The sequence below is a fragment of the Psammomys obesus genome, unplaced genomic scaffold (genome assembly GCF_907164565.1).
Source record: "Psammomys obesus unplaced genomic scaffold, mPsaObe1.curated_primary_1811, whole genome shotgun sequence".
NCBI lineage: Eukaryota > Metazoa > Chordata > Mammalia > Rodentia > Muridae > Psammomys > Psammomys obesus.
In genome coordinates this window covers 7420546-7440130 of record NW_026593286.1, presented here as the reverse complement: position 1 = coordinate 7440130, position 19585 = coordinate 7420546, and the positions used below count along the sequence as shown (strand labels likewise).

The 19585-nt window shown below is 52.3% G+C and overlaps 1 protein-coding gene across 1 annotated transcript; it reads left to right on the top strand.

Annotated features, from left to right (window-relative positions):
- The first annotated feature begins 5618 nt into the window (after positions 1 to 5618).
- On the top strand, positions 5619 to 19371 carry Itm2c (integral membrane protein 2C). Its single transcript, XM_055616737.1, has 6 exons — positions 5619 to 5879; positions 14602 to 14742; positions 16017 to 16205; positions 17221 to 17331; positions 17671 to 17821; positions 18201 to 19371. Exons 1-6 carry the CDS (start codon positions 5754 to 5756, stop codon positions 18290 to 18292), a joined length of 810 nt encoding a protein of 269 aa, XP_055472712.1. The 5' UTR covers positions 5619 to 5753; the 3' UTR covers positions 18293 to 19371.
- The last annotated feature ends 214 nt before the right edge of the window (positions 19372 to 19585 follow it).

The window sequence follows — 19585 nt, the reverse complement described above, 5'->3', positions numbered from 1 at the left end:
GCTATTTAGCAAGTTTGAAGACAGTCTAGGCATGTGCAACCCTGTCTCAAAAAATTCTTGATTTTAATTGGACAATAATGAGGTATTATAAACAGTGCTACTGTGGGTTTTATCATAATAGTTTTTTTTTTTCCTGTATACTTTCTCATGCTTTTCAACATAAATCTCTATTATGTCAAATCAAAGCCACTTCTCCCTACTCAGACGTCAAACATGAAGCATATGGCTGATTTTGGAGTGGACCAGTCCAATGCTCTTCCCTGTTCCAAGGACCGTGTCTCTACTCATGACTATTTCTTTTGTGTTTGTCAGAATTTTGTGTGAGAATGTATCTTTGCCTAAAATTAATTGACACATCAGTAGAAGTAGATGTTCCTTCTGCCTGAGAAAGGCACGCAGTTAAATGGATTGCCTGTTCAGAGCCATTTAGGGGGAGATAATTGCCTAAGAACATTTTTCAGTAGTTTCCTCCATTATAGGCCATTATGATTTTCTACTTCTTGTGTAGTCCATTTTGGCCATTTATACTTTTCTGAAAAAATTCACTTTATAATGTTTATATTTACTAGAAAAGTTTGCATGTAAAAGGTTCTTATAATTTATATCATCTACCATACCTATGGTTTAAAATCATCCTCTTTGTATTGACATTTTTCTATCATTAATTATGTTTTTTAGAGAATAGCTTTTTGTTGATTCTTTCAAAAAACTCCATCTTCAATATACTTATGAGTTCCTCCAGTTCAAATTATTATTATTATTATTATTATTATTATTACTATTATAACAAAATACCTGAGGCAGACTAATTCAGTACAGAAAGGAGGCTTATTGAAGTAATTGCTTTGGAAGATCAAGGGCATAGCACTGCCCTTGCTCACGGTGAGGGCTTTCTGGGCACTAAGGCATCTTGTAGAGCCCAAAGCCAGAGAGACCAAGTAGAGCCAGGCTCAGGCTTCCCTGACAACCTTCTTATAAGAAAGGATGAGGGTGCCAAAAGAAACATCTAAATCCCTCCTAGAACAATGCCCCCAATTAGGACCTAAATACCTTCTAGCAGGCCCTACCTCCTGAAATCCTACCCCCAGCATTGTTACACTGAGGACCAGACCCCCAGCACATGAACCTTTAAACTACAGCACACTGCATCAACCATGTCCCTGCAGAAGACGAGGCTGTCATTTGTGGTCTCTGCAGATAGATAACTAGTTCAAGCGTCCATCACCAGTGCCAGTGAACTTGGGAAGTCCCCAGTGTGGGCTTTATCTTCTCAGAGTTTCCTTCTCACACTGTTGCTTTGGTTGCCTCAGCATCTCCAGCCATAAATGCTTCTGCATTAGTCAGGGTTCTCTAGAGGAACAGAACTGATCTACCTATTTATTATATATACGTATATATGTAATGTATATAAATACATACATCAGTGCTATATATGTGATATATAACATATAAACACATATTAAATATCAATTATGTATAATAGATAACATAATATATATTATATAGATAATGTACATAAATACATACACATCAGTTTTATATAATATATATTATATAACGTATATATGGGATTTATTAGAATGGCTTACAGTTGTGTTTCTGCAAGTTCATCCAGTCCGAGACTCTACCAGTCTGAGAGTCCAGCTGTTGTTCAGTTCACAAAGCTGGCTGTCTCAACTGGCCTTCAGTATTCCCCAGAATCCCACAGAAGTAGGCTCTAATGCCAGTGAAGGAATGGGCTTTCCAGGTAGAGTAATGGCAAGCATGGAAAGAGAGCAAGTTTCCATCTTCCATCTCCTTTATATATAGGCTGCCAGAAGAAGGTGAGTCCCAGGGTAAAGGTTTATATTTTTTCCACTATGGAATGTCGGTGTTAAAAGTGGGCCTTCCCACTTCATATGATTTAATCAAGAAAATGTTCCTCATAGGTGTACCCAGACACTGTTGTTTTAGTTAGTCTCAGATGCAGTCAAGCTGACAACCAAGAATAGCATCACAACTTCTTTCTTTCACAGTTCTTGCCAAGTGCAGTTAGATGGCCTTTCAAGACAGAATTTTCAGTTCCCCCTGTTAACTGTTCCCCCAAATCTTTCAGGGTTTTGATCTTTGAGAGGAAGCTGGCAGTTTTGTTTTCTTCTCTTCTAAGAATGTGGTATATCTCCACTCACTTGTGTTAAAAACCCTTGGTAGAATCTTGTGTCTTTAAGAAACTTGGGTTATAAGATGTATTCCCAGAGATGAGGAGCCGGCTCAGTGGGTAAGACTGCTCGCTCTGCAAGCATGAGGACTGAGTTCAGATCCCCAGAACGCATGTAAAATGCTGTGTGTGTTTGTAAGCCCAGCATTTTGAGGAGGAGGAGGGGACAGAGGCCTGTGGCTTCTGGGGACTCACTGGCCAGCCAGCTTCAGGTTTAGTGAGAGACCCCAACTTAAAGCAATAGTGGAAGACACCCAGGGCCAACCTTTGGCCTCTGCATAAACCAAATGCCTCACACAAAACATCCATGTGCACACAGATATACATACAAGACACACACACCTTACTTATTAATAAAAAAATAAAAACTGAAATGTCACATTACAGTCACCATTGTGAAGGGGACTGTTGGCCATATCGTTTTTCCAGCTTCGTGGTCCTGATGGTGTATGCCAGAGCAGCTGGGGTCAGTGCGACTGTTATCACTGTTATCACCAGAAGGCCGGCCTTCTGCTGAGATTAGAACGCTTGCATGAGGCGGGCCCTGTGTGAGGAAATGGTGGGAGTAGAGATCTGATCTTCTATCTCCAGGCAACCACCATACCCCCTCTCTAAAGCCTTTTCACTAAAATAGTACAGCGTCACACACCTAGCTTGGATTATCTCTGACATGTGTGTGACATGACAAATGAAGAGTTGGAGCAGCCCACTTCATCGGCCAAGGCCTGAACACTGGCCTAGAACACAGTCACCTTCAGTGAAGTGGATGCTGCATGTCACAGGGTGAGAGGTTCCCAAGAAAGTGCCCCACAGTGAGTTGTCCTGGTTTTCTTTGTCGACCGGGGCCAGAATGTCTGTGACAGCATTTTTGTGATAGCCTCAACCTAGAAACAATCCAAACACCCCCGAATTCTGGACTTGAGAAACAAATTGTAGAACAGACTAGAATATTTCACAGTGAGAATGACCTGGCTACCAGTTTCCACCGTGGGAAGGACTCCCACAATCCCAGTGTTCAGGATCCAAACACACGCGCAAAGTCACAAACCACGAGAGTCATAGGTATGAGTGTTTTTTTTTTTTTTTTTTTTTTTTAATAATCAAGGCGCATATGCAGGAAATCATATGCAGGAAATGGGCACAGTGGTTATTCTTGGGTCAAGAGCTGTGACAGGAAGAAAGATGGTGGTTTGTGGATCTATTAATGTTCCCCTGTCTCTTGATCAGCACTTTGCTAAATCAACCCTAAGAAACTCAGAAAGGCACACATGGCAACAGGGACACTTCTGGAAAACGCGTCAGAAGTGAGTTTTGTCTTCGAGTGGACCTCACAGGGTGAACTTAGTCAAATTACAGTGGGAACCTGCGACAACCCTGAAAGCCACCAGGGAAGGGAAATCTTCACAGTGGGCAGAACTCCAGGCAGTGCCCTTGGTCGGACATTTTGTTTGGGGAGAGAAAACGGCCAGATGTGTGACTGTTCACTGATTCATGGGCTGTAGCCAATGGATTGGCTGGATGGTCAGGGGTTTGGCAAGAGCATGGTTGGAAAATTATTGAGAAATACATCTGGGGAAGAAGTACGTGGTTAGATCTCTACAAAAAGGCAGAGGATGTGACAATATGTGTGTCCTATGTAAGTGCCCATGGAAAGGTGGCTTCAGTAGAGTAGGGGCTCAGGAGTCCAGCAGATAGATGGCCCGTTCTGTGGACACTCAGGCTTTCCCCAGCATTCCCTGTCGTTGCCCAGTGGGCCTCTGTCGGGGGTCTTCTGGCACCTTGCTGCCCCCTGAATTTTGGCATCTGGCTTGACCGGACTACTGCCCAGATACAATAGTGCATTCCTGGCTGACCTGGGGCTTCCGATAAGATCATCTTCCTGAAATACCTTAAATCCTCCTCTCCCTCAGGGCTTCCTAAGTAACTCTTCTGAGGAACTTTCCAAATTACCATTATTAGCACATCTTGGTGTGCCATCCTGTGATTTCTAGTCACTTAGTAACCCTGCCAAAGGCAATTACATTCCTTCCGCTTCTGCCTATATAGTTGTGTGGAAAATTCGAATAAACGGAGACTTCGATCAGAGATACTGTCTTGGTCTTCATTTCTCTCCCCCTTGTCCCCTTTTTCATTCCCACTCCCCCGTTCAGGATCTCCGGTGACAGACCTGCGGGACGGTTCAGGCCTCTGAACAAAGTAGCCACGCGACAGGGACAGAGGCTATGCATGGCCAGCAATATGGGCTTCCAGTCGCCAACGCGATCTGGCTACAGCAGCCTCCGAGTGCCAGATCTGCCACATCAGCAGTGACCAACACTGAGCACCGTTCCCTGTGGTGACCAGCCAGCACCCTGGTGGCAGGCTGAATACATTGGACCACTTCCTTCACGGAAGGGGTAATGCTTAGTCCTTACGGAGTAGATACTTACTCTGGTTAGAGAGTTGCCTTTCCTGCATATAATACACCTCTCCATTCTCCTCTCTCGCTCAATTCCTCCAGTGCCAGTAGCTGTAGCACCATTTACACATTTTACCGCCGTGAGTTGTCTATCTCCTGGACCACCTGGTTCACGCAAGATCTAAACCAGGGTGCATCAGTTTAGCACTTGGGCACCAAAGGCCTAAGGCATCTGTCCAAGCCCTGACAGGTAGGAGACGGCACAGTACAGCGGCCGAACCTACCGGACCATCTTCAACAAGCTGGCGGAATGCCCTGCCTCCCATTATCAGCACCATGACAAGGCCAACGCCAAGTACGGCATGCTGGGTGCTATCACAGCCTGGAGTAGGGACAGCGAGGAATGACCCAGGGCCCTGCAACAGAAGCCGTGGCTTCTCCCCAGTACCCAGGATGCTTGGCAGGAGTAGAGCCGTGACTGGAACCCAAAACCTCCGATCCAGCCCCTGTAATTCTTTTCATCTTCTTCCAGTCACGAGTCTGCTCTTGCAAGGTATCACAGGTCTTTTGCACCACAAGTTCCCCACCCCCACCCCCGCCCTCTGAAGATTTTGCAGGATGAAGAAGAGAAAAAGAGACATGACGGGGTGGGGATAGATTCAGAATTCAGAGTAGACGTAAGCCGTTAGGCGCCTGGCCTTGAAGCCCCTTTCCAGCCTAACACACGTTAGAGGAGGAAAGCATGGGAACAGTTAGTTACTCTGGGCACTCAGCATCATCTAAGAGGAGGCTATGTCGAGGAGCAGGGAGATGCAGATTGTTAGAAGCACGTTGCCAGGCAACGCCGTGTTAAACGAAATGTGAGGATGCAGGTCATGGGCAGAGAGAAGAAAAGGGAACAAGCTCCTGTGCGACAACTGAATGAACGAATACGAGTAAGAGAGGGAAGGAACCACAGCCCTCTTCAGCCACAGCGCTGCGCGGTGCAGGTCGGCGCAGGCGCCAGGTCCTTCCGTGGGGGGCGGGGCGGGGCGGAGATAGAGGCTGGGACTCCGGAGCCATCCAAACTTCCGGTGCCTCGGGCTCAGCGAGAGGCAAGCACACCGTCGAGGTTGCCCTGGCGGAGGCTGCGGGGAGCAGGCGCGGGTCAGCGCAGCCATGGTGAAGATCAGTTTCCAGCCCGCGGTGGCGGGCATCAAGGCCGATAAAGCCGACAAGGCAGCGGCGTCTGGTGCGGCCTCGGCATCTGCCCCGGCCGCGGAGATCCTGCTGACGCCGGCCAGGGTGAGAGGCGACGAGTCTCGGGGCGGGGAGGGGAGGGGGCGAGGGAGAAGGGGCGGTGCTCGGGGGTTGTCGAGAAGCCTAGGTGTCCCAGTGACCGCGAGGACCGGCAGGACCCCGGAGTCACGGGCGTAGGCGGGGCGAGAGGTCTGAAAAGGCTGGTCCATCCCCTGCTGGGAAAAGGTGTCCTGTCTTTCCCAAATCGGCAGTCGAAAGCAGAACTGGTCCTTAAGCGGGGGCGCACACACAGAGTCTCTTCCAAATGTGGGGGCCTCTAGATTCCCAGTTCCAGGATAAGGAAAGGTGGCCGACCCACGAAAGTTTGGGGACTGTGGAAGGTTTGCGTCTGTTTCCAATCAAGGGTGAGGGGCGGGGAAGCCGGCCCCCGGGTGGGGGATGGAAGAGGGGTTGAACGGAGTTTCCCCAAAGTGGGGTGGTGGGTCCTGATTGGTTAGGGAATTTGGCTGGGGAAACTGGTTAGTAACGAAAGGGGTGGTGACATTGTTTTGGTCCCCAAATGGGCTGTGGTGGGTGGAGGGTGGTGTTGGAACTGGTAGACCTTAAAGTGAGGAGCCTTTTCTCACCTGCGGGACCTGCATCTTCGCTTTCTTCTCGGGCCTCCAGCTTCGCTGCCACCCTCCGCTGCGTGGGCTCGACCCTGCCCCGGTGTCCTCAGCATCCCTAGTCACTCAGCTGGCTTTGTGCCGATCGGCCTCGGTGTGCCCCGCCTTTCCCTGGCTGAGGGGACCCAGGTCATTTCCGCCATCGAAAACCGTGCTGTGTGGAGTGTGTCGAGGGGAGGACTGGGAAAGAAAAGCTGACCCAGCCTAGCTTCATTTTCTCCAGTACGGGTGTTTTCATGGCCACTCTCACACGCCTCCCAGCGGTCCCGGGGCACACCAAGCCAGGCAGAACTGAAAAAATCCTTCCACTTCCTCCTCTCCAGACCAAGTTTTGAAGCTCTGATTCAGGCTTGCCTGGACATATTTAAGGAGTCTGTGGAGAAGGAGCCAGAAGGGAAGGTTGTGCAGAAGTGGGCCGATCTGAACAGAGAACGTGACTCCAAGCAATGCCAGGGACTTGGGCAGCACTCAGGTTCTAGTCACTAAAGCCTGCATCGTTCATACACCAATAAGAATTCCTTGGCCACCCCGGCCTGGATTAAAGGGGCTCTGGGCACCCCCACATGATCAGCTTCTTCATCTGAAGCCTGGAGAGAGAGGGACACCCCCAACTTGACTTTGGTTTCCCGTTTTAAAAGTTTGCCCTGGGGGGTTAGGCGTCCTTTAGTACTTCTGGGAGGGGCCCTCCTCCTCTCCTCTCAGCCTGGGTATGGGGCCCCAGGAACTGCTAAGTGGCAGATTGTCTGTTCTCCGGTAGCCAGTGAAGACCTGGAACTGGAACCCAACTGCTTAAAGCCACGGATCTGAGAAGGGGGAGGACTAAGTTGAACAACTGGAGAATGTCATTATCACCCCTCGAAAGGAAGGCCCAGCAGATTCGACAGGGCACATGCCAGGGCAGCCCGCTGATGGTGTTGGACAGGGTGGCTGAGCCCAGGGTGAGGAGAGTTCACATTTTCTCAGTAACCTCAGGCAACTTAGTTATCTTGGTCTGTTCAATAAGGTGACCGTACAGATTAACACAGAACGCATGCTAATAATGAATAAACCGCACAGACACTGTGAGCCTCCAAGCACCAGGTAGTTGGTTTTCTGTAGTGTAAGGAAAAGGGTGAGAAGCTAGGAGAGGGGGAGAAAGGTGCCCCAGAAACAAAAGAGGTTTTACTACGCAAACAAAACCTCCCTGGCAACAGCCCTCTAAAGACCACCAGTGGCTGTCTCGGTGGGCTAAGTGCCCAACCTTCAGTCTCCCCCTTCTTCAAAAAGATCTTTCCTTCATAGTTAAGAAGGGGGCCCTTCCCTGCCTGATCCCCGAAATAGCTGTTCCTGTTGGGGTTTTTGTTTTGTTTTGTTTTTGTTTTTTAAGTATTCAAATCTCCCCCATGAGGACAGCTTTCAGTTCTATTTTCACATCTTTAGCTCTTCTCCGTTTACGAACAGGCCGTGTGTTTGAGGCAGCCTGTTTTGATCTCCCCCCCCCCCCCCCCAGTATGTGAGCGATAAGCAGCGTCCGGCTGCCTGCTTTTATCAGACTCTTGAAGCTAAGCGGCCCATCCTGCCCTCACCCAGTGCGAAATGAAAATATCAACCTTGTCCTGCCCTGTGTGCTGTTAGTAACGGCCTAGAGCCTTGCCAAAGCGGCCTCCCCTATCACTGCTGGGCAGTAAGGAGCTTAGGGAAGCAGGCTAGGCAGTCAGGAGCAGGGATTAAAATACCCACATTTTCAGGCAGAACTGTTCATTGGTTAGCTCACACTACACCGATTGCCCGAGCTCTGAGCTGGTGTGAAGGGGGCCTTTGGTGTTGCATGTCGGCTGTGCCTATCAGCTACACCTAGGACCCTGTAAGACAGTTCACTTCTGCAAGCTTCTAGCTCTACAGTGCCAGCAGGCATATTTCCCCTTGCCCAGTGTCTGGCATGGCAGTAAGAGCAGGCAGAGGCCCGTTTGTTTGCACGGCTGTAGTTCAGGACAGGACGTGAGCCATTGTCGGGCACTGAGTTGAGAGCCAAGAGGCTAGAGGGACGGGTTGGTGGATACTGTGGCCTGGGAGCTGTTTTATCAAGGCAGGGCTTTTGGATTTTGTGTCCCATGCTGATGACAAAGACATGAGGCTGTTCTCTTAACTGGGCATGACCCTGGAGTGCCTTCTTAGTGTTCTAACTGACTAATCGGTGACCCCCAGAAAGACCAGTCAAAAAGATGAGAAAGCTGGCTTTTAGGTATTATCAACCTGTGTTCAGGCCTGGGGTGTGTGTATATTGGGGTTAAGGGAAGGCTGTAGCAGGGCATCATCTTTCAAGGCCTTCCCCTACTTCACTTCTGAGTAAATACTGAAATAAGATTTGTCCCCCAGACCTAAGACTAGAACGAAGTTCTAGGTAAACTGGGGAAGGGGGTGGGGTTGGAGAGCCAGCTGGGTAGCCAACAGCTACCCATGTGTTAGACTGTGATATGAGGAACCTGTAGCCATGGCATGGCCCCTGGTAGGAAGCTAGGAAGACCCACCTCCACCCACTCTCTGGGCATCAATGCAACCCAGTGGTCCCTCCTCCTCCTCTCGTCGGCTGTCTGCACATGCAGGCATGCACATAGACAGGCCCTGGGGCTAGGGGCCTGAATGAAGAAAACAATAACTTCAGTAACCTCAGCTCTGTAATTTTCTCTTGGGCATTTGTCTTTGATTAATGGCCCTTGAGTACCCTTCTCCCTCAGCCCACATACCTGTGGATCAGATTTCACTCTTGAGTGTGAGTGTGTGTGTGTGTCCTTGGGCTCGTGTGTGTGTGTGTGTGTGTGTGTGTGTGTGTGTGTGTGTGTGTCCTTGGGCTCTTGGCAGCAAGATCAGTAAAGGAGAGGGTCTGATTCTTGCCAGCTAGGAGAGCTGGTTTGCCTGGCTAGGAGGGATGGGCCATCCATAATGACCTTCAAAGAGGCAGCCCAGCCCCGTGTCCTTCCCCACGTTAGCACAGTGGGAACTTCCAGAAGAGTTGCCCTGCCGGGTGTCTTTATCTGCAGGCCTCCCTGCCCCTGATGGTTCCCTCGTTCTGTTTTCCCCTGACTCCACTGTTCAAGGCTGTCAGCAGACTGCCAATGAGGAGCAGTTTCTCTTCCCAAGAAAAGAATGTTGATGATTAAAAGCCACACAGCTGGGCTTTCCCCTCTGTTTTGGGAGTCTCCAGTTCCCTCTCTCCGAGTGAGAGCTCTTCCAGCCTTCAGCCTGGTGTCTTTCTGCTTCACACCCTTTCTGAGCCTTTGTTTTCTGGAGAAGCCTGGGCGGGCTGGGATGGAGGAGAAGAGAGAATTCTGGGTCCAGGCAAACAGTGATCAGCATAGCTGCAGCCTGCCCCAGGAGGCCTCAGGCTGGAGGGGCTAGGAGTGGGAGTTCATTAATGGGAACCTCTGAGCCTTGGCTAGATGTGGCCTATAAACTCAGGTGATACCTTTGATTTTTGGCCAGCGTGCAACACACTATTGCTCATGGACAGTAGGCATTTGCCTGCCTCCCATCCCCAACAAGGCTTCTTTCTGTCTGTAGGTCTGTCTCACACACATAACCCTCAGCATCCTTGCCCATGTGAACTGCAGCCTGCAGCCTAGGAAAGAAAAGATGCCAAAGATAGGAATGGCGTAGGGACCACTTGAAAGTCGGTGCCTGCAAAGCCCATGCCTCTGCCCCACCCTGCCTCCCACTAAGTAGCCTGCAGTTGTAGCGTAATCCACTTAAATTTTGGCATTGTTACTGAGGGACAGTAACTAGAGAGCTATCGTCCTTTGAGCTGTGTCCCAGCTGAGTTGTGTTTCAGTTAGTGGTTTTCTATCCATTCTGCCCCTGGCTTTGCTAATTATCTCACGAGCACTGCTAAGAGCCCTAGGAAAGCCTGAATGAAGGCTGAGGCCCAGGCCCCTCCTGTCAGGTCCCCACATATCTGCCTTGTGTGCCTAACGTGAGTGAGAGGCATTTTGCTCAGAGGGCTTGTTGCCTTGGAAACAGTATGCACCATCCTCCCACTTTCTAAGGGAAGGCGCCCCCCTCCCCCACACCTGGCTGTTGGTAGCAGTTCCATGGGGGGGGGGGGGGGGGAAGCAGTATTTCTCTGGTCTCCAGCAGGTCAGGAAGGGGAGCAGCTGGAGTGAGGTTACCCCCTCAGGAAGGCTGACTTCACTGCTCCCCACAGTCCGAAGACCTCAAAGGGCTCAGCTTGCATGAGATCACAGGCTGTGGTAACCCCTGTAGTAGGTGACAGCAAGGGTTCCGGGCCTTGGAGGAAAAGCCTTGGCTTTGGTTGTGTCCCCAGCAGGGAAAAGCAGTGCTGGGACTTTTTGTCTTGTCAACCCTTCTCTCCAGCCTCTCTGCTCTGTCCTGTGCTTCTGAGGGCTTGGTTCATCAAGCTGGAGTGTTGGATGGGCAGCAAGGTAATGGAGCACCCAGCTTTGTTTGGGGGGGGGCGGGAAGCAGGAGAGGAGCCATGATGGTCAGTGTAGGAAACATTTACATTTTCTTCCCCCCCACCCCCTCTAAAAGGGTCTGGTGATTTTAGGCCACCATGAAAATGGGTTCACAGGAAAAACTAACTGAATTTTGGATATGCATCTGTGCAGGAGCCATATACAAAATCTAAGACTTACAGGCCAGCCAGCTGAAGCTTACACAGTATATAGTGAGCTGTAGGAAGATACGGGGACTTAAGGCCGCTGGTAAGGTGAACATGCAAGTCATGGAGCGGCTGAGAATGCAAAGGCAAGGTTAGCATCCGCAGGGCACGGTTTCCAGGGACGGGTGACCTCTGGGGAGGGCACCCAGGGTAAGCTGTGTGCCTGAGGTCAGTCCTGCTGCTCTGTTGCTGGAAGATCTGTCCCAGATAGGCATGGGATCTGGAAGACAGGGGCCCTAGGCACTCCTCTGATGCAAATGGGTGCCAGACAGTTTCTTCCACGAAAGAACAGCCTTCAGGACCAGCCTGCATCTGCCCAGATCTGCACTTTCTCTAATGACCAACCGGGGGAACCGTCAAAGAAATACATCTAGAGTGGAATATTTTGATCTGTTCTGACTACTAAATGTGTACAGTAACCACCCCAGCTGGGTGAGGTGAGGGGATCCTGGCCAGAGCTATACATAGCCTCTCTTCTGCACCTGGGGCCATTGCGGTCTTGATCCCCGCCTGCCATATCCTCACTGACCATTTCCCTACCTCCCTTGGAGTACCCATCCCCACCCCCAGTCCATGGAGAGCTGGACTGACCAGAGCTCCCCGGGCTAGCGGAAGTTGGCCTCAGGTGCAAGGCTGGAAGGCCTCAGCTTCTCTGATTTTTACGAGCACAGCAGGCTCTCACTTGTAGTTCGCTTGTGCTCCCCTCCCCCAGCACTATTTTATTTTCTCTCTCAGGCTAGCTTTTCTGGTTTTCCAGAAACGCCAGCAGAAGAATGGCCACTGAGCGGTGGCCACTGTGCCATCCTCAGCAGCTGGCTGCAGTAGCGGCCCTAAAAGGGAAGGGCCGGCCCACAGATCTGCTTTTTTTATCCCGTACTTTTTCCTTCACAGGGAGCTTTCAGGTTCATTGTCTCTTAATCCCGGGAGGCTGATATCCTCAGATGACCTCACGGTGGAGGTCATATTGGGGGCGGGGGTCCCTGTCTCATCTCTAATCTGTACCCAGTGGCTTCACCAACCCCCTAGATACAGTGTGGCCTTGGAGTGTATTGTGCCCAAAGGGCAGTCTTTCCTGTCCATCAGCTGGCCACCTTTCTAACAACCACTCAGGACCAGAGGAGCCATCCAGTGCAGCACCTCTGGCTGTCTTGTGTGCAAGAGGTGGCTCGTTCATGAGAGACACTGAGGGGTCCTGGATATTGATGTCACCCCACAGGACCTATTGCAAAGTGCAGTTGCAGAGCCGTTGCAGCCCATTGTCCCTCTGGTCAACAGCTGTCGTAGACCAGTTTCCTGGAGGCCAGACCTAGGAGTGGGGTGCAGGGTGGCCACGGTTTGATCTTGTGGGCGGGTCCCCACTTTATGTCCCTTTCTTAGAGGTTGGGTTGGAGAGTGCCAAACAGCGGGGAATCACCCTCGCTGGTGCGGTTCACGCCTGCTCCCGAGGCCCGAGCCCATTCCTGCACCGTCCCAGAACCCCTTTGCTGTGTGGAGATAAAAACTTGTCCTGAGTCAGGACAGAGCCAGGACCTCACCCTCCCAAGGCCTCTAGAAAAAAAAGATAGAGAAATAACTCAGTTCCACAGTGTCTGGCTGGGAATGGAGGTGGGGGTCAGTCAGACCTGTTGTTTAAGGCCAGTGGGGAAACTCCATTCCCCAGCAGGCTTTCTCTTCTAGAGGCTGGAAGGGTTTGGTCTGTGGGTATTGACCTTTGACCTCTCTTGGCCATGTCTAAATAGTATAGAAAAGCAGGGTAAGTTGTGGGCACCAGAGTAGAGGCAGGGACAGGCCTGAGGACTTCTGTAGCATCACCAAGAATAGTTAAGGGCCAGCCTGGGCTACTGTGGGAGAAGGGAAGTCATTCAGAGAGATGGTCGAGAGGTGGCCCTCAAGCCCAGGTCTACCCAAAGTAGACACGTCGCATTTTATACTCACACACCATCTGCCAGTCCAGATACGTGTGTTCTGAGGTGGGTCAGGCCTGTGCTCAAGCCTAGCTCCCAAAGCAGGTTCTTCTGTGGCACTGGTGGCCTAGCTTCCCAAACAGTCTTGTTTCCTTCCTAGTGAGAGCTTCCACATGCTTCAGGTTCCATCCTGTAGCCTCTACTTAAGACAGACAGCCTGCCTGACCCCGTGGAGGAACAGTTGAGCACAGTGGTTAGAGATGAACACCTGTGCCCACATCCTCTGGGCCCCCCAGAGCCCTGGCCTCCCGTGGTCAGTGACCATCTTGGTAGAGTCCAGCAACCTCCACACCCGTCTGTGGTTGGCTCGTTGCACTTGTCATCCTGATTAGATTAAGACGCCCTAGGGCAGACATTAATAAAGCCTATCTTTGCATGTGTTCATGTTTTCCCAGAGACGAACAGCGGGAGAGGGGGGAAAGACCCGCCCTGACTGTGGGAAGCACTGTCCCGTGGGCTGAAGTCCCAGACTGAATAAAAAGGGAAATCGGAGGAGGCTGGCTGAGTACCAGCGTGCCTCTATCTGCCACCTGATCTCCCCGATGGCGAGCCTGTGCTGTGCAAGTCCACACCGGGGTGGACTGTGAGCTAAAACAAACCCTTCCCTCGGTGGTTTCTCCTCGGGATGATGGCAGTGAGAATAGTAACCAAAATGTGTCTCACTACCCACCGTCCTCACCCCAGTTCATTCTGTGCCTCCAACTCAAGGGTTAGGTCTTGTCACCCCGTGGCTCTGCTCCCCTCGGCGCACGACAGTGGCACCTCGCCTACCAGATGCGTCCTGGTTCCCATGAGCTCCATGGACAAATCCAGTCACTCGGGCCATCTGATGTGCCCCAGTTTATGTCTGGATGACCAGGGTAGCGGTTCTCAGCCTTCCTAGAACGCTGCGAGCCTTTAATACAGCTCCTCACTGGTGTGCAGACCCTCAGTGATAAGATTATTTTCTCTGCTACTTCGCAAGTATAATTTTGCTGCTGTATGAGTCGAAATGTCATTGTTTCTGGAGATGGTTTGCCAAAGGGATCGTGACCCACAGGGTAAGCACCACGGCACTAGAGGGTGGTCAAGCTGGTCCAATAACAGGATCTAAATCAGGTCATTCAGAGTGTATGTGCCACTCAGGGAGGCAGAGGCAGGTGGATCCCTGTGAGTTCATAGCCAGCCTGGTCTACAAAGCGAGTCCGTGACAGCTAAGGCTACACAGAGAAACTCTGTGTAAAAAAAGGGGGGGGGGACCTTAATCCAGGCTGATTGATTGTTTGGGGGCTTTCAGGCAAGTCTCCATTTCTCTCTAGCCGGGAGGGCACGGTCCAGAGCCTTAGGCAAAGGCTTCTTTGAGACAATCTGCGGTATCCTTGTGCCCCTCCCCCACCCCAGGCCTCCTAGTCTATCCAGAGGGGTGCTGTCTCTCAGGGGAGGAGGAATCCAGAAGACTGGCACCCTCTCAGACGCCTTGTTGACCGGAGCGCTTCTGTTCACAGGAGGAGCGCCCTGCTCGCCACCGCAGCAGGAAAGGGGGCTCAGTGGGCGGCGTGTGCTACCTGTCTATGGGCATGGTTGTGCTGCTCATGGGCCTCGTCTTCGCCTCTGTGTACATCTACAGATACTTCTTCCTCGCTCAGGTGAGGAGCCAGGGCCTGGGGACCACGTGAAGACAGTCGGAAATCCCTGGCCCAGGCGTGCCCGGAGAACAGTCCTCATTCCTCCCCCGTATCCCTTGCCTGGATTTAGGCTGCCTCAACCTCAGCTCTTAATTCTGGAGAGCCAAGCGAGGATCCAGGTGGCTGCACCCAGGTGCCCCCAGCCCCTACCCCCAGCCAGCGGGTGGCCAGTGGCCACTGTCACTCTGAAGCATGGCCACCAGGACTCTTAGGTGCAGTAGAGAAGTTGGGAGTTGGTGTCTCTCTCTGGAGCTCAGACTCTGTACCTAGGGTTCAGAGTTGGAAGAAGACTAGCTATTCCATGCATGGGCATTTTGGTTCTGAGTCCAGGCAGGGTGTGCATGGTTACACATGGCCCCCTCAAGGAATGGTAGGTCTCCAGAGAGGAGCTCACCTGTCTTCCCCAACCCAGCAGCGCTAGAGACCTAAGCCCAAAACTGGATCATCCAGACCTGGGGAAGGAGAAGGGTCACTGTACTTGTGTACTGAAGTCAGTCAATTAGGAGCAGCTTGAGAGAGCAAACAGGAATAGAGCAACACGGACTCTCAGGGTGACTGAAGGCTAGGGTTTCCAGTCATCCTGCACCCAGCTGACCCCCGTATCTCATAAGCATTTGATGTTGTCGCCTCATTATTCCTCAGTAGAAATCACCTGAGCATTTGTGCTCCATGGCAGCTTTCCCCTGGAGACCTCAGCTCCCCCTGTCTCTCACCTTCGGGATTTCCCTGAAAGCAGGCTTGCTATACCTTCCAGGCTAGCCTCTTGCCAGACGTCACCTCCCTCTCTGGTGCAGACCCTCACCTGGCCTTTTCCTGTGGTCACGCTGTTCCGTGTCCTCTCTCCTAGGTGGTGGTAATGACCCACAGTCCTAGGCTGTACAGCTGAGGGCTAGTGGGTCCTCTTCTTATTTGCCTGTCCGTTACACAGAAGACTTTGAGGCCAGGGGGACCACCTGGATCATTATGCCCTACAGATAGGGAAAATGAGGCTCAGAGGTCTTCCACCTAGGAACCCATTTATCCTGCTCTCCACTTTTGAGACTCAAGTGGCTTCTCCAAGACCCTCCCCTTACCTCCTCACTTGCAGCTCAGGGCTCTGATCTACCTCCCTCCCTTCTGGTCCTTGTCTCTGAGAAAGTCTTACGCCCACACTTCCCGCTTCCTGGGTCTGAGTAGGCAGTGTGGCCATGTCACCGCCTTGTGTGACCGCCTGTCTCTCCCCTCACCTTGTGCAGCTGGCCCGAGATAACTTCTTCCACTGTGGTGTGCTCTACGAAGACTCCCTGTCCTCCCAGATCCGGACTCGGATGGAGCTGGAGGAGGACGTCAAGATCTATCTTGAGGAGAACTATGAACGTATCAATGTCCCCGTACCGCAGTTCGGTGGTGGGGACCCTGCAGATATCATCCATGACTTCCAGCGGGTGAGGCTGACTTGGGGGTGACCAGTAGCTGGCCGGGATCGGGGGTGGGGCAGTAGAGAGCGTTCTGGGGACCCAGAGCAAGGAACAAGATCACCAGAGAACCCCCGGGTTGTGTGTGAACAGTACAGCAGGTCGCCATACTTTACATTCTGCTTTTATTATGAAGGCAGCACTGTTTGTTGTTGCCAGGGATGGACTGGGGTAGGCTCTGACCTGTCTGACACTTACAGGGGTTGGCTGTCCCTGTGAGGCCAAGGGTCCTGTGCCTGCTCACACTTGTCTACCTACCATCAGCGTGTGCGGTTGAGTGGGTGTCTGTGTGAGACCACTGGGGTCAAATTTGGGCTCGTTGCCAGCACTCTGGAAGGTTCCCTCTTGATTTTTTTTTTTTTTTTCAGGTCAGTTCCTTCCCTCTTGAGGTCACCACTCTCGTCTCTAGCTGTGAGACAGAGGCCCTGGTCCTGTCTCCTAGGCCGTTGTCTTCCAAAGCCTGTTAGGGAATCAGGGTTAACCCTGTTCTTTTTTTAAGGGTTCTATAGCAGTGGCCTCTGGAACCTGAGGTATAATGTCCCTCTCTGAGGAGGCCAAGCTTGAAGCAAGGGACCATGCTTCAGGGGTTAGGGGACAGCCAGGAACATTGACCCTGTGTCGCATAAGGGTCACATCTTCCCTAGGATAGCTACACCTCACCATTTTGATGAAATGCGTCAGCAGGATAGTGTCATGTCCCCTTATCCTTACCTGGCTCTGCAAACCCCAGTGAGATCGTTTGCAGCAACGGAAGCGTTAGACAAATCCTGTGTGCTTTTGGTGGCACACCCACCATCCTGAAGAGGAACAGGAGGGGGTGCTCCTAGCCAGACGTCCAGGAACTTGAGGGGCACCCCTTCTGAGGTCCCAGGCACCATTGACGGCATGGTGGGATTCGGGCCTCTGCTGGCTGAGAGCCTTCAGCAGGCTGGCCCAGTCCAGGCCTTGGCCTTCCGTGGAGACTGATGGATGTCCCCCCTCTCAGGGTCTCACTGCCTACCACGACATCTCGCTGGACAAGTGCTATGTCATCGAGCTCAACACCACCATTGTGCTACCCCCTCGAAACTTCTGGGAGCTCCTCATGAACGTGAAGGTGGGTAACGTCTTGTCCCCATCCCTGGGGAGGCCAAGCCCAAAGGGGGAGTCTGGGACATTATCTCTGCACCCCCCAAAAAGGATCACTTTGGTGAGGGAAGCGGATACAGGCCCCATCACCAGGAGCACTTGCATTGAGGTGGGAGGCCAGGCATGCACATACACCACAGCTCATCACAGCCCGGGGTAGCAGAGGTAGCTGTGGAACGGAGGTGGTGGTGTGTCAGGAAGGTGGTCACTTCAGGGGTGTGCGGGAGCCCCGGGGTGGGAAGTGGGCAGTGGGAGGGGCCTGGGTGCTGACTCCATGCCCTGAACTGCCCCTTTTCCCCTTTTGCAGAGAGGGACCTACCTCCCCCAGACTTACATCATCCAGGAGGAGATGGTGGTGACAGAGCATGTCAGCGACAAGGAGGCCCTGGGATCCTTTATCTACCACCTGTGCAATGGAAAGGACACCTACCGGCTGCGGCGCCGGGCTACCCGGAGGCGTGAGTGACAGCCTCGGCCTGTTGACAGTACCTGGCTCAGCCTTCCCAGCATCAGCCGTAGCCTAACTGCAGTGAATGTGGATCAGGAGCTTAAGATTTGCCAGGCTCCTCATTTTTATTCCAACTGAGCCTTTTAAAGGAAGTGGAGGCACAGAGAGGCTAAAGTAGCACCCTGAAGGTTTTGCAGCGGGGCGATCACAGACAGGCACAGTATGAGCCCGACTTAGGAGCTCGTTCGATAGTGCTGTTTCTGGGTGTCACCCCCTGAGTCTCCCCCCGCCTGGCTTGCCGGGTCCCAAGGTTCCTTTCAGACTCAGAGGCTGGCCACCTTTCTGGGCCTGGATACAAGCCTGACTGGGACTTCTCTCTTTCTTCCCAGGGATCAGTAAGCGTGGGGCCAAGAATTGCAACGCCATCCGCCACTTCGAGAACACCTTCGTGGTGGAGACGCTCATCTGTGGGGTGGTGTGAGGCCTTCCCTCCAGGCCCACCCCTGCCCTCCTCTCTCTCCTTCTGGCCACTCTCTGGCCCTCCTCCTCCCTTTGCTTAGCTTGTACCTTGGGCACTTCTTTCCATAGATGTGACATGTCTCACCTACCCCTTCCAAGCCCCGCCCTCCTCCCTGTACCAGGGCTGTGATCTCTCGGGGTGGGGGTGGGGGTGGGGCCTCGGCCTCTGCTGGTCTTTCGGGTATGAGGTGGGAGGGGACAGTTGCCCAAGGTGGTTTCTGTTATTTTAAGTCAGCTCCCCAGTGGCTGGGCCAAGGGGAAGGACTAAAGGGAGGGGCTGGACACTCGAAAGCCTGGAGGCGGAGGGGGGCAGAGGCATGGATGGGGCTTGGCTTGAGATCCAGAAATAGCCCTCACAGTTGGGGAAATCCCGAAAGACTCCTTTCCTTGCACAGCACATTTCCTGTGTCCTCCTGGTTCTTAGGCCTAAGTATGGAATAAAGGTGGGGAGAAGTGACCGTCTGAGCACAAGCGAAGGTGGCTATCCTGGGGTCGCCCCGGGGCTCCTGTCTGTGCTTTTGGCCCACCAGCAGGAGCCTGGAGTTTGAGGGTGGGGCGAGTCTGCCAAGCACAATTGTTCTCTGAGTGGAACCAAAGAAATGAGGGTCTGGGCCGCCCTGGCCTGGTACCTAGGAACACAGGAGCAGGTGGGTCCATTAGTCATGGGCTGCGAGCTGCGGGCCCCGGGCAGTGGATGGAGCTCAAGCCTTCCTACATGCCAGGGCGACTGTGAGAGACGGAAGCGGAAGGGAGAGCTGCCTGGTACCTGTGTCCCTGCCTCCTCTTCCGTTCTGGATCTGTCCTCTCTGTCCAGGGGTCCATAATATTTCTCCTTTTGCATGTTTTTACTGATGTTCGTGCTGGCCGTCCTCAGCTCTGAGCCTGGGAGAGGCTTCGGCGCCTCGAGTCAGACTTGGGTGCTCCGTGGCAGCAAAGCTCTTAAATGCTTTGTATATTTTCTCTATTAGATCTCTTTTCAGAAGTGTCTGTAGACAATTAAAAACAGCAACAAAAGAAAAAAAACTTATACTTCTGACTTTGGCCCTGGTGTCGTGGCTGTCTAGGGGTGTCTTATGGCTTGGGGGTGCTCTGAGGGCAAAGTGGTGGGGTGGCAAACTGGGAGAAGCCAACAGGCTGGGGCATTCCCTGGGTCAGCAAGGGAGTGTGGGGTGTCCCCTCCATTGTCTTTCTTGATCCCCTCAACTGAGCCAAGCAGTGCTGGCATTTCATAGCTGGAAGTTCCCAGAGAGCTTTA